The sequence below is a fragment of the Pleurodeles waltl genome, chromosome 2_2, assembly GCF_031143425.1.
Source record: "Pleurodeles waltl isolate 20211129_DDA chromosome 2_2, aPleWal1.hap1.20221129, whole genome shotgun sequence".
Lineage (NCBI taxonomy): Eukaryota > Metazoa > Chordata > Amphibia > Caudata > Salamandridae > Pleurodeles > Pleurodeles waltl.
In genome coordinates this window covers 115,311,602-115,339,314 of record NC_090439.1, presented here as the reverse complement: position 1 = coordinate 115,339,314, position 27,713 = coordinate 115,311,602, and the positions used below count along the sequence as shown (strand labels likewise).

The following is a 27,713-nucleotide window of genomic DNA, read 5'->3' as shown; positions in this document are numbered from 1 at the left end:
AGGGGTCCCTAGACCAAGTTTCAATAGACAGTGCCTTTTTAATTTATCCAGGGAGTCCGGGTGCCGAGGTAGCCTTGCTGTCCTTAGAAAAGACCGGGACTCATGAGTGTTGTCAATCAAAGATGCAGAACTTTGCAAAACCACACTTGGAGATGGAGTTACACTCTACTCTCGGACAGTAGAGGCCTTTGGGGTCTCCAGATGTGGATCCACAGCTGGCACTCCGCCACCATGTCTGGTTGCTCCTGGGGGTAGAAGTGGCCTTGAAGCTGTCACTCACAGGACGGTTGTGCCAAAGATGCGTTGCCACTTAGTCAAAGTAACCTTCTTCAGGGTGCAGGATCTCAGCAGTGGGGGCCTTGCTGACGTTGGTCACTATTGCTGGGAGTTGCTCTGGAGCTGGTGACATCTGGGGACGGGTCGGTTACTGAGCAACAAGCCTTGGCAAAATAATCCATTGGTACTTTGCTAGCCGCAGGTCACCAGGAGTGGTGTAGCGGCTCGAAACGTGGTGTGAGCCTCACTACAACTCCTGGGGTGCACTGACTTTCTTTGGGCTCAATCTAGAGGGGCCCGACGGGCTGCACCTCTTCGGACACAGCACCACGTTTCTTCTGCAGGTTGCAGGTGACTGGTTCCACTACTCAGGGGAGTGTGCTTCAGTTTCTGCTGTCCACTGGAGTCCCTCTTGCTGGAGGGAACGAGTTTGTACCACAGGCACACGTTGAACGCACAGTTCCAAAATATGGTCTTCTCAGGGACACTGTTGGCGCTGTGGTGGAGTCCAAAGTCCTGTTGTCGGTGACAGTGTCTTCTCTGTTCCTCTTCTTGGAATTAAAGTCAGACTGAGGTTCTAAGGCCAGGTGAGATACTTAAATACTAGTTTAGGGGGCGTTAAAGGTGTGAGGAAGTGTGGCTAATGGGCTACTGGTCCCTGCGGCTAGTCTGCCCCTGAAGGGATGACTTCCTGTGGGAGTACATCACTTTTCTACCCAGAACCCTCTAAGTTCAAGATTTGCCAACAAGACAGGACCTTTCCTCAGCTGTACAGACCTCTTAGCCCATCCCAGAGGTCTGGCTAGCCTCTTGGAGGGGTACACCTCCTCAGTAACTAATTTTCTTGCCTGTCAGCCTGGACAGGGCAGAAAGGCTTTGTCCTCCAGTGGGGGACAAGGAATTACAAATCAAGGATGGTGAAAGCCTTTAAGGCTCGCCACCTTGATTACTGCAAGCCCAAGCCATCCTGGGAGGGTGGAGGTTGACCTTTTTCCTGCCTAGGTCCTTTGTGCCCACCCTGGGGAAAGTTAGCACAACTTGCAGGAGAGCACACCCTTGTCTTGGCGGCAAATGGCTTGGGGAGCCCGCTAAGGCAAGAGAAAGCTGGCAACTTGGTGGGCATCCTCTAAGGACGCCACCAGGCTACATGCTAGGTAATCCTGGGCATGAGAATTGAGCTCAAGGTTAAAAAGCACAGTGTTTGACACCAAACACAGGTGAAATTGTTCGGGTCATCATGGAGCTGGACATCTGGGGTTTGCCCGGGAGCCAGCTCATGTTATCCTATGGGCAGCTGGTCACTTGCAGGAGCATTAAGTTTTAAATGCTATCACAGGGTCATATAGGCTCCTGCATATATGCTCTCACTCATAAGACAGTGCACCCCACCTCTTGGGCTACAGGAAGCCTGCCTTAGGGGTGATTGACCTGTACTATGTGCAGTGAAAGGACTCTGCCTACACTTGGTGTGGGCAGAGTAAAACTCGTGCAGGCTGACATGGCAGCTCTGCAGGCTTTGCTTTTACTCGGACCAAGCAGAGTGGCACAATCACTGCTGCAGCCCTTTTGATCCCTTTACCATCCCTACCCTGGGTACCACTGGCACCATTTACTAGGGCCTTACAGATGTGGCAAAGTCCTTGCCAATTGGGTTTACCAAATCACAATACTATTTAAGGGAAAGAGCAATGGCACTGAGGTCTGATTAGCAGGCCTCAGTGTACTTTCTGATCAACAACAAAGGCATCAGTAGTCTAAACAGAGGCAAAAAGTGTGTGTGGGGGGCATATTCAAAGAGCCCAGTTTCTTATAGTTTCGCTGCTGTGGGCTTAACTCACTGTTGGCCTACATCAATGTGGTGTGTGGTGCTGTGCTGTATTAGTTATACATGTGCTGGGTGTATATGTGCCTGTGACTGGTACAGTATAGGAACTAGGCAGTCCTGTGTAGTGCATCTGTGTTATATACATGCGGTGGGTGTACGCGTGCCTGTGAATGGTACAATATATATGAGATGTATTGTTGTGCAGTGTGTGTTAGTTATATGTATGTGCTGGTTGTATGTGAGCCTGTAAATGGTACAATACATGAAAGATTCTGGTTTCTGTTTTGGGAGACCCAGGGCTGACTAGAGGAACATGAGGAGGTAGAGGAATCCCATCCCAGACGGATTAGTGAATTGCTATTCCTGTGAGATGGGAAGGGCACACTGGAGGAAGGGAGAGCCAGGCTCTTCAGTATCCACAATTGGAGCTCTTTGATTCAGAGAAAGGTCACTATGAAGGGGCCTGGGCACATCTCAGGAAGGATATGAGAATCATGAAGAGTAGGGGTGAGGCCCTCGGGTAAACTTTTGATGTGGCTGACATTCCGGTCTGAACCTTTAGTCACTCCCGTGGCCAGTATTGTGGGGCTATCAGATTTGGAGTCCCTCTTGCTGTGACAAACTCCTTTCTGGAGGAAGGGCTGGGTAGAAGCAAAAGCATTTCAAAAGGAGCAGAACCTGACATAAACTTTAAAGAATCAGACTGTAAATCACATTTGGTGCTTGGAAATGGATTGTAAGAAAGGGAGATCGAGGTCCCCAAAATTGTGAACTGTCAGGAAGCCAGTCAGGCTGTGTGAGGAGGGGAAGCTCTGCAAGACGTCTGCCTGTGATCAGGACTGGGGCCAAGGTCTGACAGTCTCACAGTTGGCTGATATCCATTCCCCATGGGATCCAAGCTCACCTGCCCCTAAGGCACCAGAGCCTGCCTGCTTGCCAAGATAGTGTACCCTTTGAGAAGAGGAGAGAGTTGAGGGAGTGAGGTCTAGTGCAGGATCTTGGGGGTTGGATCCCAACAGTGAGGTATGAGGAGTCAGCTCCTCACAGATTGGGTTGTTGCCTCTGTGCAGGTCAGAGTCAGTGATCCATGTATGCCAGATGAGGGCTGCCGTGAACGCTTCTGCACCGATCCGCTCATTGCCCATATGCAGGTTTGAAGTTGGTGAACCCATATGCTAGGTACTGTCACCTTAAAGATTACTGCAGTGTGGATAGGGCCGTAGCTTTATCGGGAGTGAAGTCGGCGACTCCTTATGTCAAGTATGGCCTCTGTGAAGATTGCTGCTGTGCCAATCCTTCTGGAGCCCGTATACAGAGTCAGGACGGTGACAGCGTATGCCGTGGGCCACCGGGAAAAGGCAAAGAGCATGGTCTGGTCGAGAATGTTGTCAAGAGGTGTAAAAGCTATGGTGATGACCCATGGGGACCAGCACTAGGAGTGTCAAATTCCCCCTCCTCCACCTGCGGGAGGATCCCAGGAAATTTAGCAGCATCGGAGGAGCATTGAGGACCCCCTGGCTGCTGCCCCCACAGGACCACGTGTGAGGAACTCAAGGGCACCGGACCACTTCCCTCCAGGGCTGCTTGTGAAGAACTCATCAGAGACAGCTGCTGCAGCTTCAGCACCCACAAAGGGGGTGTGCTCTGGGACTCCGGTCATGCAGGTCCTGCTGGTGAAAGTTAAGACTGATTTATGGCCCTGATGGCTCTGAGGGAAATTGTCTGCCAGAAAGCACTTGGGAGCTGTAACACCTTTGATTTTATTAACAATCACAGTGGGACTCCTGAGACCCAGACTACTGGTGGGGCTTAACCTGAACTTCACCTATAGGTATTGATGAATAACCGTTACCGTAAGTGAGAGAGAAGTAGGACTCAAGAACCCTGCCTCTTAGAACACTACAACCTTGACCTGAGGGGACTGTGTGTATTGTTTGTGGATGCAGTATTTAACTTTGTGTTGGTATGAATACTCCTTTTTACAGAAAGCCAAGTATTTGCGTGGACATTCATATATTGTTGTTGCTGAACATATTTTGTGGGCCTCTGTTCGCCCCTCTATCCCCCCCCCAAAAGTCTTTGACTGTTTCCTCCGAAAGTCACATGCTGAAAGAGTACCTGGCCCAGTTGCTCATGGCTCATAGTAGGTCTGGACTTGGGACATCAGGAGTAAAAGCCCACAACCCCCACTTTTCGGCAGAGTAGCAACTGCTTGCCCTGTGGCTCTCTGACAACATTCATTTACAATTTATCTGTGAAACAAAATTATTTATCAACGTGCATCAGTTAGATAACATTGTGGATTAAATACTGTAACAAAGCCGATAAATCAATCAATCAATTCCTGCCCCTAAAGCCAGAAATGCCTTTGTTTCAGCTGAAGGCCTGCTGGTTGTTTCTCCCCGAACTCAAGGATCTGTTCTTCCACTGTCACCACCAAATATATGATTAGCGCTATATCAGTCTGTGATGAGTAGAAAGACAAATTAAGCCAATGCTGTGGACATATCCAATTCCTTCTCCTTAAATTTTCTTATTCCGCATGTTTCTAAAATATCAGTCACCAGCACACTCACCCTATGCATACTTCTCGTCCACTTATTTGTCCATTCACCCTAGTTGGTTCTACAATTGCACCGCCTCAATTTTTCTTTGCTTTTTTGCATACTCCCTTGTAAAGCCCTCTGTTAAACCAACTCTGGTTTACGTTATAGAAAATCACAAATAAATATATAAATATGTGACAGCTCAATCTTGTGTTTGATACAGGCTCAGATGGATGTTTTGTTGTTGTAAGCAAAACATATTTTCTCAAACGTACAGTAAGAATAAGCAAATACTATTTTTATGTCGAAAAATAAACAGTAATATCTTCAATGTAAGACAGAAAAGTTGTATTTATGGATTAAGATAAGGATGGCGCTGAGAATCCAAGCCATTTGCTCAAAACTCAAACTCATCAAATTTAAGGGCCTGATTGCGACCTTGGTGGAGGGGATACTCCGTCACAAATGTGACGGATATCCCACCCGCCGTTTTACAAGTTCCATAGGATATAATTGAACTTGTAATACAGCGGACTAGATATCCATCACATTTGTGATGGAGTATCCCATTTGCCAAAGTCGTAATCAGGCCCTAAATTTCTTCCAAGATATCATAATAACCGCTACACAATTTACGAAGATGGAGAGCGTAAAAGACCCGTATTATAATGTTTTCTCATATGTTTGAAATTTCCCACTGGTAGCCAAATATTGGTGCACAGTCAGTGACAAACCTGGGAGGTGATGGGTAGACCTATAGATGTAGATTGTAAAGTGATACTGCATGGTATTATGGAAGGAGAGGGAGTCACGGATCATACCATAACCTCACTGCTAGTGGCTTGTTGACAGCCAAGAATGACTTAGCACATCATTTGCTGGTATAAATATCCCCACATTAGATTAATGGATTAGGGAAGTGGACATTTGCGCCAGAACTGGTCTATAAAGCAAGGGGTGTCCCAAAACAATACACTAAATATGGATTCAAAGGTGGGAATACTCTAAAAATCTGATCATTTAAGCTGAAAACTTGGGGTATGTTTAAGTCCCTCTGATCATTTTAGAGGCAGGATAAAGAAGACACACTGTGTGGAGATGTCAATCATTGTGCTGAGACGCCAACCACCCGTTTTTCTTTTTTTCATAACATCATTTTTGTTTTTCACAAAAAACAGTGAAAGGAATAATTACAAAAAGGGTATTTAGAACAAAATAGCAAAACTGTGGAAACACTTACTTGTAGGGTGTGAACATAAAGGGTAAAGTATTTTCCTTTTTCTGAGTCATTTTAACCTGAAACACAATAGTTATAAAAATTGCCAATTAAAAGGAACCTAAAATGCTTAGTATATTCCAAGACTGAATAATGATCATGCTTAGTTATTCATACAAGCAAGAATAATGATGAACATAAATCTCAGAAAATGAATCAATTGTGAGTGATGCATTAGGACAGATGGCCATCTTGATGCTCAACTGCTACCTTGGGCAATTAGTCTATTGTATGATTGACAACTCTATTCTTCATGGTGGTTAGTCCTCCATTATACAAGGCTAGCCACATTTTTAATCAGCTATCTTTATTTTGTTTATTATTATATCTATCTTTATTAAGGACTTTATTAATATATTTATTATTATATCTATCTTTATTAAGGAGTTTGAAAAATAACACTTCACAAACATGCAAGTTATACAGTGTCAGGATGCCATAAAAATATCTGAAAAATACGAAGACAATAATAAAGACAGCAACGAAAATACAGAATGCCATACTTGCAATACAGTAAAATGATGCACAAAGCATTCCAATGGCATGGGATGAGATAGCGATACTCCTCTGGATGAAGTAAAATCCCACGCTATCTATATTATTAATAATAAGTGGCAACAATACATTAGCAGACAGCTATGCTGTCAAGTCAGTCCTAAAAAAGATATACAATCCATGAAACTCAAATCCCATCTATACAAACAAGTGAAGGCCAATACAGAAACAGCCTGGTCTAGCAACAACCTAGCACAGCCAAATGGACCAATATTGCATTATTGTTGACTAATCAATAAAAGAAGGTAGGAAAACAAGAGATAAAAAAGAGGTACAGCACTTAAACTATTCACCAATACTCTTCCAACTCCAGGAATTACAGGAAAAAAGAGAACACTTAAATTAACTAAACACACAGGCCCTCATTACAAGGCTGACTGTCATGAGACTGTCAGCCTTGCTTTGACAGTCTTACCGCCGCAGACCTGGCAGTAAGGACCGCCACATCACAAGTTGTGGAGCTTGGCAGACGCTAAGCCTCCACAACCCCGCCTGGCCCGCCGGTGCAGTCGCACCTATGCGGCTGGCGGTGTGCACCTCCAACCCGGCGGCAGGCCTCAGCCTGCTGGCCGGATTACAAGGCTGCAGACCGCCAGGCTTTCTGTGGTGGTCACCCCACCACGAAAACCCTGGCGGTCACGCACCTGGTGACAGGAATCCCCATTCCTGTTGCCAGCACACATGTCCCCAAACATGCACCCCCCCCCACCCGTCCAAACACTCCCAAACAACCCCTGACCTTTCACACACACATGCATTCCCGTACACATCCCTCAGCAGACGCATACATCCAGACAGACACCCTCACTCACTAACAAACATGCGCTCAGACACCCCCACACATGGGCATATACACACACACAGGAGGTCGTCTGGGAGGGGATGGGTCCTGGCGGTCTTGCACCACCAGCACCACCAAGCCAGCAGGATTCCGCCAAACCGCATTACGGCTTGTAACACGGCAGAAGGAGTCTTGCTGCTCTGGCGGTGCTGGCGATGCAACCGCCTCTGCGGAGTCGGACTTCCGCCCAGAAATGGGCAGAAGTCCTTCAAAGACTCCTAATATGGCAGTCTGTTGCCTGAAGCGGATTTGGTGGTCTTCCAAAAAGACGGTGCTTGTCACGGCGGGGCCCTGTTCAGCGGTTCTTGAGACGGCGGGGCCCTGTTCAGCGGTTCTTGTGACGGCGGGCCCTGTTCAGCGGTGCTTGTCACGGCGGGGCCCTGTTCAGCGGTGCTTGTCACGGCGGGGCCCTGTTCAGCAGTGCTTGTCACGGCGGGGCCCTGTTCAGCGGTTCTTGAGACGGCGGGGCCCTGTTCAGCGGTTCTTGAGACGGTGGGGCCCTGTTCAGCAGTGCTTGTCACGGCGGGCCCTGTTCAGCGGTTCTTGAGACGGCGGGGCCCTGTTCAGCGGTTCTTGAGACGGCAGGGCCCTGTTCAGCGGTTCTTGAGACGGCGGGGCCCTGTTCAGCGGTGCTTGTCTTGTGTTCCTGGGGAACCGGATCTGGCCAATAATTCCCGCTCAGTCGCCATCCGACCTTTCGCTAGCGGGGCCCTCCTGTGCTGGAGTCCTGGGCCCGTGGGTGTCCTCCGTCACACCCGAAATGGGGCTGGTGGGGCCCTCCTGGGCAGCTCGCCTGCTGCCGGACTTGTCCGCCCTGCTGCCCTTGCCCTCCTTCGCCGAATCTCTGGGGCCCTTGCCTCCCTTTGTGGATGTGCCAGGTGACGGTGCAAGGGTAGTGTCCTTGGGGGCAGCCGTCTCAGGCCTGTCGCGCCGGCCCTTCCCTTTTTTGGTTCTTTTCCCAGGGGGTGGGCTGGCTGTCCCCTTGCTGCTGGCCGATGTTCCGGCCCTAGGAGCTGGTGGACTCCAATAGCCCTGAACTATGGTCCTAGTAGGTGCAGGGCTTGTGGTGGCTGAGGTGCTGTTTGGACTCTTACGAGATGGAGGGGGTGGGTCAGGTGATGCAAAGAGGTTAATTTTGGAGAGGAAAAACTTTTTAGGAGCAATGGGAAGGGTAGGTGCAGTGGGTATGGGAGTGGAGGAAGAGGATGTGGTTGTAGGAGAGTCAAGTGTGCTGTCTATGGGTGCAGGTGCATGTGACTGAGGCTGTCGTGAGGTGGATGGCTGCCTGCATTTGTGTGGTTTGGAAGAGGGGGTGACAGACACACTGGGAGAGGACACAGGGGACGTGTAAATGGCAGTGGGGGTGGTGACTGCACGTGTGCGGAGTGTTCTGGTGGGTGTGCTGGTGATGGACGTAGTGGCTGATGATGTGCATGCATGTGTGAGTGGAGACGTCACAGGGAGGGAGGAGGGAGACGAGGAGGAGGGGGACACAGAGGAGGCAGTGGCTGTTGGCATGTCTGCATGTGGATGTTGCTTGGGTGAATGCTGTGTGATCTGTGGTGCTTATGTCTGGATGAGCTGCCCTTGGGTGTTGATGTGTGTGCAGGCTGGTCTGTAGGTGTGTCTGGGATAGGCAGAGGAACAGGGGAGTGGGACTGGGTGGAGGGAGTTGGAGGAGGGAGGCTGGAGACAGGGACAATGGCTGCCGTCAGTGCTGAGGCCAGAGCGTTGAACGATCGCTGATGGGCAGCCTGACCCGAATGAATGCCCTCCAGGTATGCATTGCTCCGATGCACCTCCCTTTCCACCCCCTGGATGGCATTCAAAAGGGTAGACTGCCCAACAATGAGCGTCTGGAGGAGGTCAATGATCTCTGCACTGAGGGCAGCAGGGGTAACTGGGGCAGGGCCTGAGGTGCCTGGGGCGAAGGAGATGCCCGGCTTCCTGGCCGAGCGGGCACGGGGTGAACGCTGAGGGGCTGCTGGGAGGGCGGAGCTGGTGCGCTGGGTGGCGGCTGTACCTGTTGTTGCGGTGGGCACGGATGTTGCCGCCACCACAAGGGAGCTCCCTTCCGAGGACGTGTCGGTGTCGCTGACGTCTCCACGGGTCCCCGTTGTGGTGCTCCTCTTGCCCTCCGTCTCACTGGTGAACTCGGAGTCGGTTCCAGGGCCCTCCGGGGCCATGTGAGATGCAGCTCCCTCGTGCGCCGATGCCACTTCTCCTCCGCCTGATGATGCTAATGCACACATGAACAGGAAACCCCCAAAAAAGGGGGGGGATAAGAAAGAAAGACATGTTGAGTGCATGCATTGGCGGCACCGTTGGCGGAGAGGACAGACACAGAAGCCCCCTGCACTACGCCGCGCACTCGGGGTACACTACTCAATTATTGTGACTTGGCCTACAAGTCTATGGAGTACAACTGCACACATAGGTGAGCCCGGGCCATGGATAGCTGTACTTAGCACCCTACAGAGGTGGGGGGCGGGGGCACAGGGCCATGCCTAACGGAGGGGCCTAGCCTACAGAAACCGCCCTGGCCTAGAGATAGCCACAGCCCTCCTCCACCACCCAGACACCTGCACTGTGCGCTGATATAGCAGAATGTGCTGAGACTCACCCCCTTGTGTCTGCTGTGATGTCCTCACGCGCCCATCCAAATCGGGGTAGGCCACCGCCAGGATCCGGGACATCAGGGGGGTCAATTGCCGTGTGGCACCCCTCCTAGGTTGGGAGGCCATCCCCAGCAGAGCCTCGGCGGTCTTTCTGCTCCCGCGGCAGATGTCCTCCCACCTCTTGCGGCAGTGGGTGCCCCGTCTGTTGTGGACCCCCAGGGCCCGGACGTCCTTGGTGATGGCTCGCCAAATGTCGATCTTCTGATGGGCGCTGACCTATGTGACATGGACAGGGTGGGAAAAGAAATATCATCACTTTTCTGCATTGTCGATGTGAGTGGCCCCCCCTCCCCAACCTTGCCATGTGGCACATGCTCTCATCAGTCGTGCGTTGCATTCCTCATTCGCTCCCCTCCCCACCATCTTACATCCACCCCACTCAACACAGGCATAGCCCATACAACGTGCTCCCTGTGTACTTACCTGTTGGTCTGGAGGACCGTAGAGTAGCGCATACTGGGGGAGGACCCCATCAACAAGTTTCTCCAATTCCTCAGATGTGAAGGCAGGGGCCCTTTCCCCAGTCGCAGCAGCCATTGTCTCTTCCAGACCGAGGTCACAGCAGCACTTGCAGTATAGGTCCTCTCCTGTGGATGATCAGGTCTCGAGTGATTAAGCAGATAGAAAATGGCGGTCACGCCCGCGGCGGTGCGTACCGCGTCCGCCGGCGCACATCGTCATTGGCTCCTGAGACCCATAGGGTTCAATGTTAACCAATGCTGCTTTGCGCTGCGGTCTTCGACCGCCTACCGCCACGGTGTGCCACGCCAGCGCATTGACCTCACATCCCATTGTCACACTTCACAGGTCAGGCAGCCGCCATTTCAAGGGCCCACATGGCTTAATTTCTACAGCGTCACACAGGCCTAGGCCTTGCATTGCCAATCATACAAGCCATTCAATGCATAGCGAATCGTGTACTGTGCAAGCTGTGGTTACGTACCTGTGGGTTGCTTGACTCTGTGCTCCATGTTGTCCTTCCTAGGCACCGTCCGCTGGGCCTTGCGAGGAGATGGAGGAATCCTCCCGTGTACAGACCGCTGGTGGACCTGTCGACAATGGAAGAAAGACATGTCATACTGACATACAGGCTTGACCGAGCCACTATACAGGAACTGTGTGCCCAGCTGGAGCCAGACCTGATGTCCCCAATTCGCCAACCCACAGGGATTCCCCCTCTGGTGCAGGTTCTGTCAGTACTCCATTTTTTGGCAAGTGGATCATTCCAAACAACAGTGGCCATATCATCAGGGATGTCTCAGCCTATGTTTTCTAAGGTTTTGTCCAGAGTGTTGTCTGCCCTGATGAAATACATGCGGAGCTACATTGTTTTCCCTGAGGTGGGCGATTTGGCTACACTGAAGGGTGATTTCTATACCCTTGGACATATCCCCAACATCATTGGTGCCATTGATGGGACTCATGTGGCTTTGGTTCCCCCCCAGTGAAAGTGAGCAGGTGTACAGGAACAGAAAAAGTTATCATTCGATGAATGTCCAGGTGGTCTGTTTGGCTGACCAGTACATCTCCCATGTAAATGCCAAGTTCCCTGGGTCAGTGCATGACGCGTACATCATGCGAAATAGCAGCATCCCTTATGTGATGGAACAGCTACAGAGACACCGTGTGTGGCTAATAGGTGACTCTGGTTACCCCAACCTGTCGTGGCTACTTACCCCAGTGAGGAATCCCAGGACAAGGGCAGAGGAACGCTACAATGAGGCCCATGGGCGAACTAGGAGGATTATAGAAAGAACCTTCGGCCTCCTGAAGGCCAGGTTTAGGTGCCTGCATATGACAGGTGAATCCCTAATGTACTCACCAAAGAAGGTGTGCCATATCATTGTGGCCTGATGTATGCTTCACAACCTGGCTTTGCGACGCCAGGTGCCTTTCCTGCAGGAGGATGGTCCAGATGGTGGTGTTGTAGCAGCTGTGGAGCCTGTGGAGAGTGAAGAGGAGGAAGACGACGGGGACGACATAGACAACAGGGACACTGTGATACAACAGTATTTTCAGTAGCACACAGGTACGAATCAACCACGCCATTTTACATTTACTTAAAGTCTCCTGCCTCTCTACTGTATGAGTTTCCCCCCAGTTCCTGTTAACTGAGTTGTGACTTTCCCTTCCGTTTTCAGAGCTGTGGGCCCCACTGTGTGACCTCTGCTTTGTTTGCCCATGGACTACAGCTGTGTGACAGTGGTATGTTGTCATCAAAATGTGACTGAACATTATTGCACCGTTATGTCTAATACATTTGTTCAAAATACAAGCAGACTCCAGATTTTTTAAGTGCAATAAGTGATTTTATTAAAGTGCTACATTTAGGAACATGATTGTAAAACGGTGATGGGTGATGGTGGAGTAATGTCCATGGCAGAGTCCAGTTTTCAGTCTCACAGGTGCATTTTCTATATGCCTGTGGAAGGATGGAGCAGGGGCAGTTCAAGGTTGGACAGGGTGACAATGTGGGACAGTGGGATGACATCAGGGGGTATCCTTTGCTGGCGGGGGTCTTGGCATCCTACTCTGTCTTCTTGTGAGATCTCAGGTGCCACTTGCGGGGTGGTTCTTCTTCTGCAGGAGGTGGGGTTCTGGTGGCCTGTCGTTGTGTGGGGGCCTCCTGTCCACTAGCGCCGGCGGAGGTGGTAGGCTGTTCCTGGTCCAGGCTAGTGACAGGGGCCCTTTTTGGTGCCACATGGTCCCGCAATGCGGTGACTATCTGGTTAAGGGCCACGACGATGGTCCCCATTGCGGAACTAATGTTCCTCAGTTCCTCTCTGAACCCCATGTACTGTTCCTCCTGCAGTACCTGGATCTCCTGGAACCTGGCCAGTACCGTAGCCATCGTCTCCTGGGAGCGGTGGTATGCTCCCATGATGGAGGAGAGGGCCTCTTGGAGAGTCGGTTCCCTGGGCCTGTCCCCCCCCTGTCGCACAGCAGCTCTACCAGTTCCCCTGTTTCCCTGGGCCTCTGTCCCCTGGACGGTGTGCCCACTACCACTGCCCCCAGGTCCCTGTTGTTGTTGGGGTGGTGGGTCAACCTGGGTGCCCTGTAGTGGTGGACACACCGCTGATTGACGTGTCCTGGAGACAGAGGCATGGGCCCGCTGGGTGGGAGCTGTGCTGGTGTTCCCAGTGGGGGTTAGGTCTCGTGTAGCCTGTGGCTGTCTGTGGGGAACCGACTGTCCCGAGGTCCCCGATGGGCCAGGCTGGTCATCTGGGTCCAGGGAGACAGAGCTGCTGTCATCACTGGGGGCCTCTTCTGGGGGTGGGATGGACATCTCTGGACCCTCCGTGGCGATGTGGTGGCGTTCGGGTCCTGTGTGTGGCATTTCGTGTAATGGGTGGGTGGCCGTGTACCCCAGTGCTGGCATTCCCTTTTGGGGGCTTTTGTGACGGTGGCTTGTGGGGGTGATGGGTGTGTGCAGTGGGCATGCTTTGGTGATGGGTGTCCATGCTTTGGGGAGGCATGCAGGGCTAGGTTTTGGGATGGGTGGGTTGTGATGGTGAGCCATTCGCAAGGAGTTGGTGTGATGGGGGTGGGGGTGAGGGTGGGGGTATGATTTGGCATGCAGGTGGGGTGGGGGGAATGAAGTAGTCGAGATTTGCCTTACCAGAGTCCATTCCTCCGCCTACTCCTGCGAGGCCCTCAGGATGCAGGATGTGCAAGACTTCCTTGTAGGAAGTTGGCTCTGTATGTGCTATTTCAAAGTAAGGAATAGCATGCACAGAGTCCAAGGGTTCCCCTTAGAGGTAAAATAGTGGTAAAAAGAGATAATACTAATGCTCTATTTTGTGGTAGTGTGGTCGAGCAGAAGGCTTATCCAAGGAGTAGTGTTAAGCATTTGTTGTACATACACATAGACAATAAATGAGGTACACACACTCAGAGACAAATCCAGCCAATAGGTTTTGTATAGAAAAATATCTTTTCTTAGTTTATTTTAAGAACCACAGGTTCAAATTTAACATGTAATATCTTGTTTGAAAGGTATTGCAGGTAAGTACATTAGGAACTTTGAATCATTTCAATTGCATGTATACTTTTCAAGTTATTCATAAATAGCTATTTTAAAAGTGGACACAGTGCAATTTTCACAGTTCCTGGGGGAGGTAAGTTTTTGTTAGTTTTACCAGGTAAGTAAGACACTTACAGGGTTCAGTTCTTGGTCCAAAGTAGCCCACCGTTGGGGGTTCAGAGCAACCCCAAAGTTACCACACCAGCAGCTCAGGGCCGGTCAGGTGCAGAGTTCAAAGTGGTGCCCAAAACGCATAGGCTCCAATGGAGAGAAGGGGGTGCCCCGGTTCCAGTCTGCCAGCAGGTAAGTACCCGCGTCTTCGGAGGGCAGACCAGGGGGGTTTTGTAGGGCACCAGGGGGGACACAAGCCCACACAGAAATTTCACCCTCAGCGGCGCGGGGGCGGCCGGGTGCAGTGTTAGAACAAGCGTCGGGTTCGCAATGGAAGTCAATGAGAGATCAAGGGATCTCTTCAGCGCTGCAGGCAGGCAAGGGGGGGCTTCCTCGGGGAAACCTCCACTGGGCAAGGGAGAGGGACTCCTGGGGGTCACTTCTGCAGTAAGAGTCCGGTTCTTCAGGTCCTGGGGGCTGCGGGTGCAGGGTCCTTTCCAGGCGTCGGGACTTAGGTTTCAGAGAGTCGCGGTCAGGGGAAGCCTCGGGATTCCCTCTGCAGGCGGCGCTGTGGGGGCTCAGGGGGGACAGGTTTTGGTACTCACAGTCGTAGAGTAGTCCGGGGGTCCTCCCTGAGGTGTTGGTTCTCCACCAGCCGAGTCGGGGTCGCCGGGTGCAGTGTTGCAAGTCTCACGCTTCTTGCGGGGAGATTGCAGGGTTCTTTAAAGCTGCTCCTTTGGATAAAGTTGCAGTCTTTTTGGAGCAGGTCCGCTGTCCTCTGGAGTTTCTTGTCGTCGTCGAAGCAGGGCAGTCCTCAGAGGATGCAGAGGTCGCTGGTCCCTTTGGAAGGCGTCGCTGGAGCAGAGTTCTTTGGAAGGCAGGAGACAGGCCGGTGAGTTTCTGGAGCCAAGGCAGTTGTTGTCTGCTGGTCTTCCTCTGCAGGGGTTTTCAGCTAGGCAGTCCTTCTTCTTGTTGTTGCGGGAATCTAGTTTCTAGGTTCAGGGAGAGCCCTTAAATACTAAATTTAAGGGCGTGTTTAGGTCTGGGGGGTTAGTAGCCAATGGCTACTAGCCCTGAGGGTGAGTACACCCTCTTTGTGCCCCCTCCCAAGGGGAGGGGGTCACATCCCTAATCCTATTGGGGGAATCCTCCATCTGCAAGATGGAGGATTTCTAAAAGTTAGAGTCACCTCAGCTCAGGACACCTTAGGGGCTGTCCTGACTGGCCAGTGACTCCTCCTTGTTATTCTCATTATTTTCTCCGGCCTTGCCGCCAAAAGTGGCGGCCGGGGCCGGAGGGGGCGGGCAACTCCACTAGCTGGAGTGTCCTGCGGTGCTGTGACAAAGGGGTGAGCCTTTGAGGCTCACCGCCAGGTGTTACAGCTCCTGCCTGGGGGAGGTGTTAGCATCTCCACCCAGTGCAGGCTTTGTTACTGGCCTCAGAGTGACAAAGGCACTCTCCCCATGGGGCCAGCAACATGTCTCTAGTGTGGCAGGCTGCTGGAACCAGTCAGCCTACACAGATAGTCGGTTAAGTTTCAGGGGGCACCTCTAAGGTGCCCTCTGTGGTGTATTTTACAATAAAATGTACACTGGCATCAGTGCGCATTTATTGTGCTGAGAAGTTTGATACCAAACTTCCCAGTTTTCAGTGTAGCCATTATGGTGCTGTGGAGTTCGTGTAAAACAGACTCCCAGACCATATACTCTTATGGCTACCCTGCACTTACAATGTCTAAGGTTTTGCTTAGACACTGTAGGGGCACAGTGCTCATGCACTGGTACCCTCACCTATGGTATAGTGCACCCTGCCTTAGGGCTGTAAGGCCTGCTACAGGGGTGTCTTACCTATACTGCATAGGCAGTGAGAGGCTGGCATGGCACCCTGAGGGGAGTGCCATGTCGACTTACTCATTTTGTTCTCACTAGCACACACAAGCTGGTAAGCAGTGTGTCTGTGCTGGGTGAGGGGTCTCTAGGGTGGCATAATACATGCTCCAGCCCTTAGAGACCTTCCCTGGCATCAGGGCCCTTGGTACCAGAGGTACCAGTTACAAGGGACTTATCTGGATGCCAGGGTGTGCCAATTGTGGAATCAAAAGTACAGGTTAGGGAAAGAACACTGGTGCTGGGGCCTGGTTAGCAGGCCTCAGCACACTTTCAATTCAAAACATAGCATCAGCAAAGGCAAAAAGTCAGGGGGTAACCATGCCAAGGAGGCATTTCCTTACACAACCCCCCCCCAAACGAAAGAGGATGAGACTAACCTTTCCCAAGAGAGTCTTCATTTTCTAAGTGGAAGAACCTGGAAAGGCCATCTGCATTGGCATGGGCAGTCCCAGGTCTGTGTTCCACTATAAAGTCCATTCCCTGTAGGGAGATGGACCACCTCAACAGTTTTGGATTTTCACCTTTCATTTGCATCAGCCATCTGAGAGGTCTGTGGTCAGTCTGAACTAGGAAGTGAGTACCAAAGAGGTATGGTCTCAGCTTCTTCAGGGACCAAACCACAGCAAAGGCCTCCCTCTCAATGGCACTCCAACGCTGCTCCCTGGGGAGTAACCTCCTGCTAATGAAAGCAACAGGCTGGTCAAGGCCATCATCATTTGTTTGGGACAAAACTGCCCCTATCCCATGTTCAGAGGCATCTGTTTGCACAATGAACTGCTTGGAGTAATCTGGAGCTTTTAGAACTGGTGCTGTGCACATAGCTTGTTTCAGGGTGTCAAAGGCCTGTTGGCATTCTATGGTCCAGTTTACTTTCTTGGGCATTTTCTTGGAGGTGAGTTCTGTGAGGGCTGTCACAATGGATCCATATCCCTTCACAAACCTCCTGTAGTACCCAGTCAAGCCAAGGAATGCCCTGACTTGAGTCTGGGTTTTTGGAGCTGCCCAGTCCAGAATAGTCTGGATCTTAGGCTGGAGTGGCTGAACTTGGCCTCCACCTACAAGGTGTCCCAAGTAAACCACAGTTCCCTGCCCTATCTGGCATTTGGATGCCTTGATAGAGAGGCCTGCAGATTGCAGAGCCTTCAAAACCTTCTTCAGGTGGACCAGGTGATCCTGCCAGGTGGAGCTGAAGACAGCAATATCATCCAGATAAGCTGCACTAAAGGATTCCAGCCCAGCAAGGACTTGATTCACCAACCTTTGGAAGGTGGCGGGGGCATTCTTTAAACCAAAGGGCATAACAGTGAACTGATAATGCCCATCAGGTGTGGAGAATGCTGTCTTTTCTTTTGCTCCAGGGGCCATTTTGATTTGCCAGTACCCTGCTGTTAAGTCAAAGGTACTTAAGAATTTGGCAGCCCCTAATTTGTCTATTAGCTCATCAGCTCTAGGAATGGGATGGGCATCTGTCTTGGTGACAGAGTTGAGACCTCTGTAGTCCACACAAAACCTCATCTCTCTCTTTCCTTCTTTGGTGTGAGGTTTGGGGACTAAGACCACTGGGCTAGCCCAGGGGCTGTCAGAGTACTCAATTACTCCCAATTCCAGCATCTTGTGGACTTCCACCTTGATGCTTTCCTTAACTTGGTCAGACTGTCTAAATATTTTGTTTTTGACAGGCATGCTGTCTCCTGTGTCCACATCATGGGTACACAGGTGTGTCTGACCAGGGGTTAGGGAAAAGAGTTCAGCAAACTGCTGCAGGACCTTTCTGCAGTCAGACTGCTGTTGGCTAGAGAGGGTGTCTGAGTAGATCACTCCATCTACTGAGCCATCTTTAGGGTCTGATGAGAGGAGATCAGGGAGAGGTTCACTCTCAGCTTCCTGGTCCTCATCTGTTACCATCAACAGATTTACATCAGCCCTGTCATGGAAGAGCTTAAGGCGGTTCACATGGATCACCCTCTTGGGGCTCCTGCTTGTGCCCAGGTCCACCAGGTAGGTGACCTGACTCTTCCTCTCTAGTGCTGGGTAAGGGCCACTCCATTTGTCCTGGAGTGCCCTGGGAGCCACAGGCTCCAGAACCCAGACTTTCTGCCCTGGTTGAAATTCAACCAGTGCAGCCTTTTGGTCATACCACAACTTCTGGAGTTGTTGGCTGGCCTCAAGGTTTTTACTTGCCTTTTCCATGTACTCTGCCATCCTTGAGCGAAGGCCAAGTACATAGTCCACTATGTCTTGTTTAGGCTCATGAAGAGGTCTCTCCCAGCCTTCTTTAACAAGAGCAAGTGGTCCCCTTACAGGGTGGCCAAACAGAAGTTCAAAGGGTGAGAATCCTACTCCCTTCTGAGGCACCTCTCTGTTAGCGAAAAGCAGACATGGCAGGAGGACATCCCATCTCCTTTTGAGTTTTTCTGGGAGCCCCATGATCATGCCCTTTAATGTCTTGTTGAATCTCTCAACAAGGCCATTAGTTTGTGGATGATATGGGGTAGTGAATTTGTAAGTCACTCCACACTCATTCCACATGTGTTTTAGGTATGCTGACATGAAGTTGGTACCTCTGTCAGACACCACCTCCTTAGGGAAACCCACTCTGGTAAAGATACCAATGAGGGCCTTGGCTACTGCAGGGGCAGTAGTCGACCTAAGGGGAATAGCTTCAGGATACCTAGTAGCATGATCCACTACTACTAGGATGTACATATTTCCTGAGGCTGTGGGAGGTTCTAGTGGACCAACTATGTCCACACCCACTCTTTCAAAGGGGACCCCCACCACTGGAAGTGGAATGAGGGGGGCCTTTGGATGCCCACCTGTCTTACCACTGGATTGACAGGTGGGGCAGGAGAGGCGAAACTCCTTAACCTTCTGGGACATATTGGGCCAGTAGAAGTGGTTGACTAACCTCTCCCACGTCTTGGTTTGTCCCAAATGCCCAGCAAGGGGAATATCATGGGCTAAGGTCAGAATGAACTCTCTGAAACCCTGAGGCACTACCACTCTCCTAGTGGCACCAGGTTTGGGATCTCTTGCCTCAGTGTACAGGAGTCCATCTTCCCAATAGACCCTATGTGTTCCATTTTTCTTGCCTTTGGACTCTTCAGCAGCTTGCTGCCTAAGGCCTTCAAGAGAGGGACAGGTTTCTTGTCCCTTACACAACTCTTCCCTTGAGGGTCCCCCTGGGCCCAAGAGCTCAACCTGATAAGGTTCCAGCTCCATAGGCTCAGTTCCCTCAGAGGGCAGAACTTCTTCCTGAGAAGAGAGGTTCTCTTTTTGGTGTTGTGTTGCAGCTGGTTTCCCAGCTGACTTTCCTTTTCTCTTGGTAGGCTGGGTCATTTTTCCAGACTCCAGCTCTACTTTTTCACCCTGTGCCTTGCACTGTGCCCTAGTCTTGACACACACCAGTTCAGGGATACCCAGCATGGCTGCATGGGTTTTCAGTTCTACCTCAGCCCATGCTGAGGACTCCAGGTCATTTCCAAGCAAACAGTCTACTGGGATATTTGAGGAGACCACCACCTGTTTCAGGCCATTGACCCCTCCCCACTCTAAAGTTACCATAGCCATGGGATGTACTTTAGTCTGATTGTCAGCGTTGGTGACTGGATAAGTTTGTCCAGTCAGGTATTGGCCAGGGGAAACCAGTTTCTCTGTCACCATAGTGACACTGGCACCTGTATCCCTCAGGCCCTCTACACTTGTCCCATTAATTAAGAGCTGCTGCCTGTATTTTTGCATGTTAGGGGGCCAGGCAGCCAGTGTGGCTAAATCCACCCCACCCTCGGAGACTAATGTAGCTTCAGTGTGACACCTGATTTGCTCTGGGCACACTGTTGATCCCACTTGGAGACTGGCCATTCCAGTTTTAGCTGGATGGGAGTTAGAAGTGGTATCTTTCTTGGGACAGGCCTTGTCTCCAGTTTGGTGTCCAGACTGACTACAGTTTCGACACCAGGCCTTTTTGGGATCAAAGTTTTTACCCTTGTACCCAGGATTGTTTTGTGAAGAGGCTCTGGGCCCACCCTCCTGTGCAGGTTTTTGGGGGCCTGTAGAAGACTCTTTACTATTTTTATTTTTGGCTGTCTCACCACCTTTCCCCTGGGGAGGTTTTGTGACCCCTTTCTTTTGGTCACCCCCTGTGGAAGTTTTGGACACCCTAGTCTTGACCCAATGGTCCGCCTTCTTTCCCAATTCTTGGGGAGAAATTGGTCCTAGGTCCACCAGATGCTGATGCAGTTTATCATTGAAACAATTACTTAATAGGTGTTCTTTCACAAATAAATTGTACAGCCCATCATAATCATTTACACCATTTCCTTGAATCCAACCATCTAGTGTTTTTACTGAGTAGTCTACAAAGTCAACCCAGGTCTGGCTCGAGGATTTTTGAGCCCCCCCTGAATCTAATCCTATACTCCTCAGTGGAGAATCCAAAGCCCTCAATCAGGGTACCCTTCAAGAGGTCATAAGATTCTGCATCTTTTTTAGAGAGTGTGAGGAGTCTATCCCTACACTTTCCTGTGAACATTTCCCAAAGGAGAGCACCCCAGTGAGATTTGTTCACTTTTCTGGTTTCACAAGCCCTCTCAAAAGCTGTGAACCATTTGGTGATATCATCACCATCTTCATATTTAGTTACAATCCCTTTGGGGATTTTCAACATGTCAGGAGAATCTCTGACCCTAGTTATGTTGCTGCCACCATTGATGGGTCCTAGGCCCATCTCTTGTCTTTCCCTTTCTATGGCTAGGATCTGTTTTTCCAAAGCCAATCTTTTGGCCATCCTGGCTAACTGGATGTCCTCTTCACTGGAGTTATCCTCAGTGATTTCAGAGAGGTTGGACCCTCCTGTGAGGGAGCCAGCATCTCTGACTATTATTTTTGGAGTCAGGGCTTGAGAAGCCCTGTTCTCCCTAGATAGGACTGGTGGAGGGGATTCTTCCTCCAGTTCACTATCATCTTCCTCTGTGTTATCCACAGAGGGGTTGGCTCTATCATACTCTGCCAACAGCTCCTGGAGCTGTGCTTTGGTAGGTCTGGAGCCCATTGTTATTTTTCTTATGCTACAGAGTGACCTTAGCTCTCTCATCTGGAGATGGAGGTAAGGTGTGGTGTCGAGTTCCACCACATTCACATCTGTGCTAGACATTATGCTTCTAAAAGTTGGAATACTTTTTAAGAAACTAAACTGGTTCTAGAATCTAATTCAAACTTTTACAAACTTTTAAACTCTAAAAGAAATGCTAGCAGGGACTAACACAAGGCCCTAGCAGGACTTTAAAGAATTTAGAAAACTTTTCAAATTGCAAAAATCAATTTCTAATGACAATTTTGGAATTTGTCGTGTGATCAGGTATTGGCTGAGTAGTCCAGCAAATGCAAAGTCTTGTACCCCACCGCTGATCCACCAATGTAGGAAGTTGGCTCTGTATGTGCTATTTCAAAGTAAGGAATAGCATGCACAGAGTCCAAGGGTTCCCCTTAGAGGTAAAATAGTGGTAAAAAGAGATAATACTAATGCTCTATTTTGTGGTAGTGTGGTCGAGCAGTAGGCTTATCCAAGGAGTAGTGTTAAGCATTTGTTGTACATACACATAGACAATAAATGAGGTACACACACACTCAGAGACAAATCCAGCCAATAGGTTTTGTATAGAAAAATATCTTTTCTTAGTTTATTTTAAGAACCACAGGTTCAAATTTAACATGTAATATCGTGTTTGAAAGGTATTGCAGGTAAGTACATTAGGAACTTTGAATCATTTCAATTGCATGTCTACTTTTCAAGTTATTCATAAATAGCTATTTTAAAAGTGGACACAGTGCAATTTTCACAGTTCCTGGGGGAGGTAAGTTTTTGTTAGTTTTACCAGGTAAGTAAGACACTTACAGGGTTCAGTTCTTGGTCCAAAGTAGCCCACCGTTGGGGGTTCAGAGCAACCCCAAAGTTACCACACCAGCAGCTCAGGGCCGGTCAGGTCCAGAGTTCAAAGTGGTGCCCAAAACGCATGGGCTCCAATGGAGAGAAGGGGGTGCCCCGGTTCCAGTCTGCCAGCAGGTAAGTACCCGCGTCTTCGGAGGGCAGACCAGGGGGGTTTTGTAGGGCACCGGGGGGGACACAAGCCCACACAGAAATTTCACCCTCAGCGGCGCGGGGGCGGCCGGGTGCAGTGTTAGAACAAGCGTCGGGTTCGCAATGGAAGTCAATGAGAGATCAAGGGATCTCTTCAGCGCTGCAGGCAGGCAAGGGGGGGCTTCCTCGGGGAAACCTCCACTTGGGCAAGGGAGACGGACTCCTGGGGGTCACTTCTGCAGTGAGAGTCCGGTCCTTCAGGTCCTGGGGGCTGCGGGTGCAGGGTCCTTTCCAGGCGTCGGGACTTAGGTTTCAGAGAGTCGCGGTCAGGGGAAGCCTCGGGATTCCCTCTGCAGGCGGCGCTGTGGTGGCTCAGGGGGGACAGGTTTTGGTACTCACAGTCGTAGAGTAGTCCGGGGGTCCTCCCTGAGGTGTTGGTTCTCCACCAGCCGAGTCGGGGTCGCCGGGTGCAGTGTTGCAAGTCTCACGCTTCTTGCGGGGAGATTGCAGGGTTCTTTAAAGCTGCTCCTTTGGATAAAGTTGCAGTCTTTTTGGAGCAGGTCCGCTGTCCTCTGGAGTTTCTTGTCGTCGTCGAAGCAGGGCAGTCCTCAGAGGATGCAGAGGTCGCTGGTCCCTTTGGAAGGCGTCGCTGGAGCAGAGTTCTTTGGAAGGCAGGAGACAGGCCGGTGAGTTTCTGGAGCCAAGGCAGTTGTTGTCTGCTGGTCTTCCTCTGCAGGGGTTTTCAGCTAGGCAGTCCTTCTTCTTGTTGTTGCGGGAATCTAGTTTCTAGGTTCAGGGAGAGCCCTTAAATACTAAATTTAAGGGCGTGTTTAGGTCTGGGGGGTTAGTAGCCAATGGCTACTAGCCCTGAGGGTGAGTACACCCTCTTTGTGCCCCCTCCCAAGGGGAGGGGGTCACATCCCTAATCCTATTGGGGGAATCCTCCATCTGCAAGATGGAGGATTTCTAAAAGTTAGAGTCACCTCAGCTCAGGACACCTTAGGGGCTGTCCTGACTGGCCAGTGACTCCTCCTTGTTATTCTCATTATTTTCTCCGGCCTTGCCGCCAAAAGTGGGGGCCGGGGCCGGAGGGGGCGGGCAACTCCACTAGCTGGAGTGTCCTGCGGTGCTGTGACAAAGGGGTGAGCCTTTGAGGCTCACCGCCAGGTGTTACAGCTCCTGCCTGGGGGAGGTGTTAGCATCTCCACCCAGTGCAGGCTTTGTTACTGGCCTCAGAGTGACAAAGGCACTCTCCCCATGGGGCCAGCAACATGTCTCTAGTGTGGCAGGCTGCTGGAACCAGTCAGCCTACACAGATAGTCGGTTAAGTTTCAGGGGGCACCTCTAAGGTGCCCTCTGTGGTGTATTTTACAATAAAATGTACACTGGCATCAGTGTGCATTTATTGTGCTGAGAAGTTTGATACCAAACTTCCCAGTTTTCAGTGTAGCCATTATGGTGCTGTGGAGTTCGTGTAAAACAGACTCCCAGACCATATACTCTTATGGCTACCCTGCACTTACAATGTCTAAGGTTTTGCTTAGACACTGTAGGGGCACAGTGCTCATGCACTGGTACCCTCACCTATGGTATAGTGCACCCTGCCTTAGGGCTGTAAGGCCTGCTAGAGGGGTGTCTTACCTATACTGCATAGGCAGTGAGAGGCTGGCATGGCACCCTGAGGGGAGTGCCATGTCGACTTACTCATTTTGTTCTCACTAGCACACACAAGCTGGTAAGCAGTGTGTCTGTGCTGGGTGAGGGGTCTCTAGGGTGGCATAATACATGCTCCAGCCCTTAGAGACCTTCCCTGGCATCAGGGCCCTTGGTACCAGAGGTACCAGTTACAAGGGACTTATCTGGATGCCAGGGTGTGCCAATTGTGGAATCAAAAGTACAGGTTAGGGAAAGAACACTGGTGCTGGGGCCTGGTTAGCAGGCCTCAGCACACTTTCAATTCAAAACATAGCATCAGCAAAGGCAAAAAGTCAGGGGGTAACCATGCCAAGGAGGCATTTCCTTACATTCCTCTTCCCATGCTGTGAATTCTGGGGGAGTAGGTGGGGGTCCGCCGCCAGTCCGCTGTACCGCGATGTTGTGCCTTGATACCATGGAACGCACCTTCCCCTGTAGGTCGTTCCACCGCTTCCTGATGTCGTCCCGATTGCGTGGATGCTGTCCCACAGCGTTGACCCTGTCCACTATTCTGCTCCATAGCTCCATCTTCCTGGCAATGGTGGTGTGCTGCACCTGTGCACCGAAGAGCTGGGGCTCTACACAAACTATTTCCTCCACCATGACCCTGAGTTCTGCGTCAGAGAACCTGGGGTGTCTTTGGGGTGCCATGGGGTGGTGTGGATGAGGTGAGGGGTGGTGTATGTGTTGTAGAATGTGGTGAGTGTGGTGGTGTATGGTGTTTTGTGCATGGAAATTGTATGGGTGATGTTGTGATTTGCCTCTGTGTGATGTTCTACTCTATGCTGTGCTGTCTCTCTCTGTCCTTCAGTCGCAATTGTGGTCGTAAGGGTTTGTGGGTGATGTGGGTGTGTGTTTTATATTTAATTGGGTGTGTGGGAGTGGTGTGTGTATGTGTCTCAGGTGTGTGTATTTTGATTTGTCCAATGTGGTAGTGTTTTGTAAAGGTGTGTGTATTTTGAGCGCGGCGGTGTGTACCGCCAATGGAATACCGCGGTTGAAAGACCGCTGCGGGGATTTGTGGGTCGGAATGGCATGGGCGTATTTCTGTTGGCGTGACGGTGGAGGTTTGGTCATCGCCTGTTTTGCGCTGCCCGTTGGTGTGGCGGTCTTTTGTGGATGTCGGGTTTTTGGCGGTTTGCCAGTTGCCGGTCAGAATGACCGTGGCGGTTTACCGCGACCGCAGCAGTGTTATGGCGTCATCGCCTTTTACCGCCAAGGTCAGAATGACCCCCTATGTGTGATTGGTTGTGAAACTCTTAATTGGACCAACAAAAATGACATGGGTTGTATTTCTTGTAAGCTTTTGGCAATATTTTGTTCCCTAACATGGTTATATGAGCCTTTATCCAATGTATATTCCAATGCCAACAAGATGTTATTTTATGGTACCAGATGAGACAGTTCATTAAAATCAAGATGCAAGACATCTCTGTAGGAAGAAGTACAGAGTGGGGGTACTGCATATTTTGGATATGAATGAAACTAGCAATAAAGAAAGGTGAATGAATATCATATTTATAAAGCACATGCATGCTGCCAATTAAGGGTGTCCTGGCACTTCTAAAGAAAGCAGAGAAGAGGATTAATTAGACATCCAGGTCAAACAGCAGTCTGGTTGACACATTCAGCATCAGCTGCAGCCTGTTGGGGAGTGGGGGAGGCAGTCCAATGTCCAAGGAGCTACAATAACCCACTCTTGATAACACTACCACCTGAATTTCTGTTTTGTGCCATTGCTGTCAGTATAGAACCGCAAGCTCTTAACTGCTTCTGCTGAAAGGGGAGGAGAACCCTGATCAATTGGCCACCAAGATGAGGACCAGACCAAAGGTGGTGCACCCAAAAAAACACCAATGTCTTGCCCCTATTCAGCTTCAGTGAGTTACCTGTCATCTAATTTGCCACAATTGCCAAATGTCTCTACTCTGCATTGGGACTATTTATTAAAATAGAACACAATCTGTGTATCATCTGCAATGGATATCAATTGAAAGCAGAAGGAATTAATCACTGCAGTGATAAAGACTGAACAATGTGGGAAATAATGAAAAACCTGGTGGAAACTCTCTAGCCAGGGGTCGAGCCATAATACTATAATACTATAATACTATAATAGTAATACTACCTTCAGTTTCACCTCTTGAGATCTCTTAACTGGAAATGAAGTATTCCAATTATTCACTGAAGGCCATAGTGGTGTAAATGTGCAAGGAGAACAGATAAGCTACAACATTAAACGCGGCATGTAAATGCATCTTAAATAAGGTTGTTGTGCCATCACAGTCCAAGTTTGCTCAGAGAGATTCAGGGCAACATGCACGTAGCTTTTTTTTGGTCACAAATGGCCCGATTTGCAGAATCGGACCATAATTTAAGGCTGTTTGTGACCAAAAAAGCATTTTCCTTTCCTATGAAAAAAACCCTATTTTGAGATTCGGTAACGTATTCTATTACCCAATTGCAAAATGGGTTAACAATTTGGAATTAGGAAGGGGCATGTTATGGGCGCCCCTTCCTAATAGCGACTTGCAGTACTATGTATGAATGATTTGCGACTGGAATGCGATTGCCAAACATTCGCTTTTTAACACCAGTTTCAAATTGGTGCTAACACATACACAAACTGGAAGGGGTCCCAAGGGACTGTACTGCCATTTGATAAGTTTTGTTTTGACCAATGACTTTGTGTTTCACCACTGCGCATATTAGTTGCTCAATGTTCACCAGTAGCACATTGTATGTTTTGTTCAGTTGAGCCGCCTATGGGCTTTGACATGGCATTAGCCATTGCTTTCTGTATTCAGTTTAGCCGTCTATTGGCTTTGACATGCTATTAGATATTCTGCCTATTGGCTTTGACATGATATCATATATTACATTTTGTATTCAGCTCCGCTGCCTATTGGCTTTGACATGATATCATATATTACATTTTATATTCAGCTCAGCTGCCTATTGGCTTTGACATGATATTATACATTGCATTTTATATTCAGCTCAGCTGCCTATGGGCTTTGACATGATATTATACATTGCATTTTGTATTCAGCTCAGCTGCCTATTGGCTTTGACATGACACTAGACATTGCATTTGATATTTAGGTTAGCTGCCTATTGCCTTTAACATGACATTGCATTTGATATCTAGGTTAGCTGCCTATTGCCTTTAACGTGGAGTTAGACATTGCAGTTGAGAATCCAAGCTGTATTTTTCCAAGCTGTGTTTTTGCACCAGAGAACCAAGATGTTTTTCTCACAGTAGACTAGACCTGATAAGAGAGGGTACATGGGTGTTGTTTTTCTTCGCTTGAGCTTGGGAACAGGAGTAGTCTTGGAGACCTGGCCAGTCTCCAAAAGGCTTGCTCAGTTTCCCAGGTCTGAGAGGAGGGGGCACACCGTTGTAACAAATGTAACAGGCTGCAGAGAGTCAGATTCGAATCTGCCGGACCTCGTGCTGGAGCTTGGCGCCAGCTGCCAGCAATCCCGTGTGGGTAGATGAATCTCTTTCTCGCGGCTGACAGGGGGTCATCAGCTTGCAGACCTTAGAAAGATGAAGCTGTAAATAGTTTCCCACACGGTGAAGTATTTGTTTTGCTTTGCATTCAATATCTTATAAATATAAGCTGCTGTGTATATTGCAAACTGATATATTTTGTTTGATTAACGCGGGCTTGAAAGCTACTAATTCGTCAACATAAAAAGTGTGGTTGGGGAAGAATTAACAACAATAAAAGTCTTCTTTGAACTCAGAAGTGCATTTCTGGTGTTTTATGTATGTGCTTAAAAACTAGATAAGAGGAAAGCACTACAATTGGTACCAGAAGTGGGGCCGATCATTAAGAGTTGATTAAGGGGTATTGACGAGTTGGTAGATTTCTAAGTGCACACTTAAAAAGTGTAATTGTTTTTTTTGTTGTT

General features: G+C 49.8%; 1 protein-coding gene across 2 annotated transcripts in view; it reads right to left on the bottom strand.

The window, feature by feature from the left end:
* Positions 1-27,713, bottom strand: part of PIGN (phosphatidylinositol glycan anchor biosynthesis class N) — a 988,499-nt gene that overhangs the window by 654,473 nt on the left and 306,313 nt on the right. For both annotated transcript variants that reach the window (XM_069219499.1, XM_069219500.1), the window contains one exon: positions 5,888-5,943. In XM_069219499.1, coding sequence (XP_069075600.1) covers positions 5,888-5,943 — 56 coding nt within the window. The remainder of the gene's footprint in view (positions 1-5,887; positions 5,944-27,713) is intronic.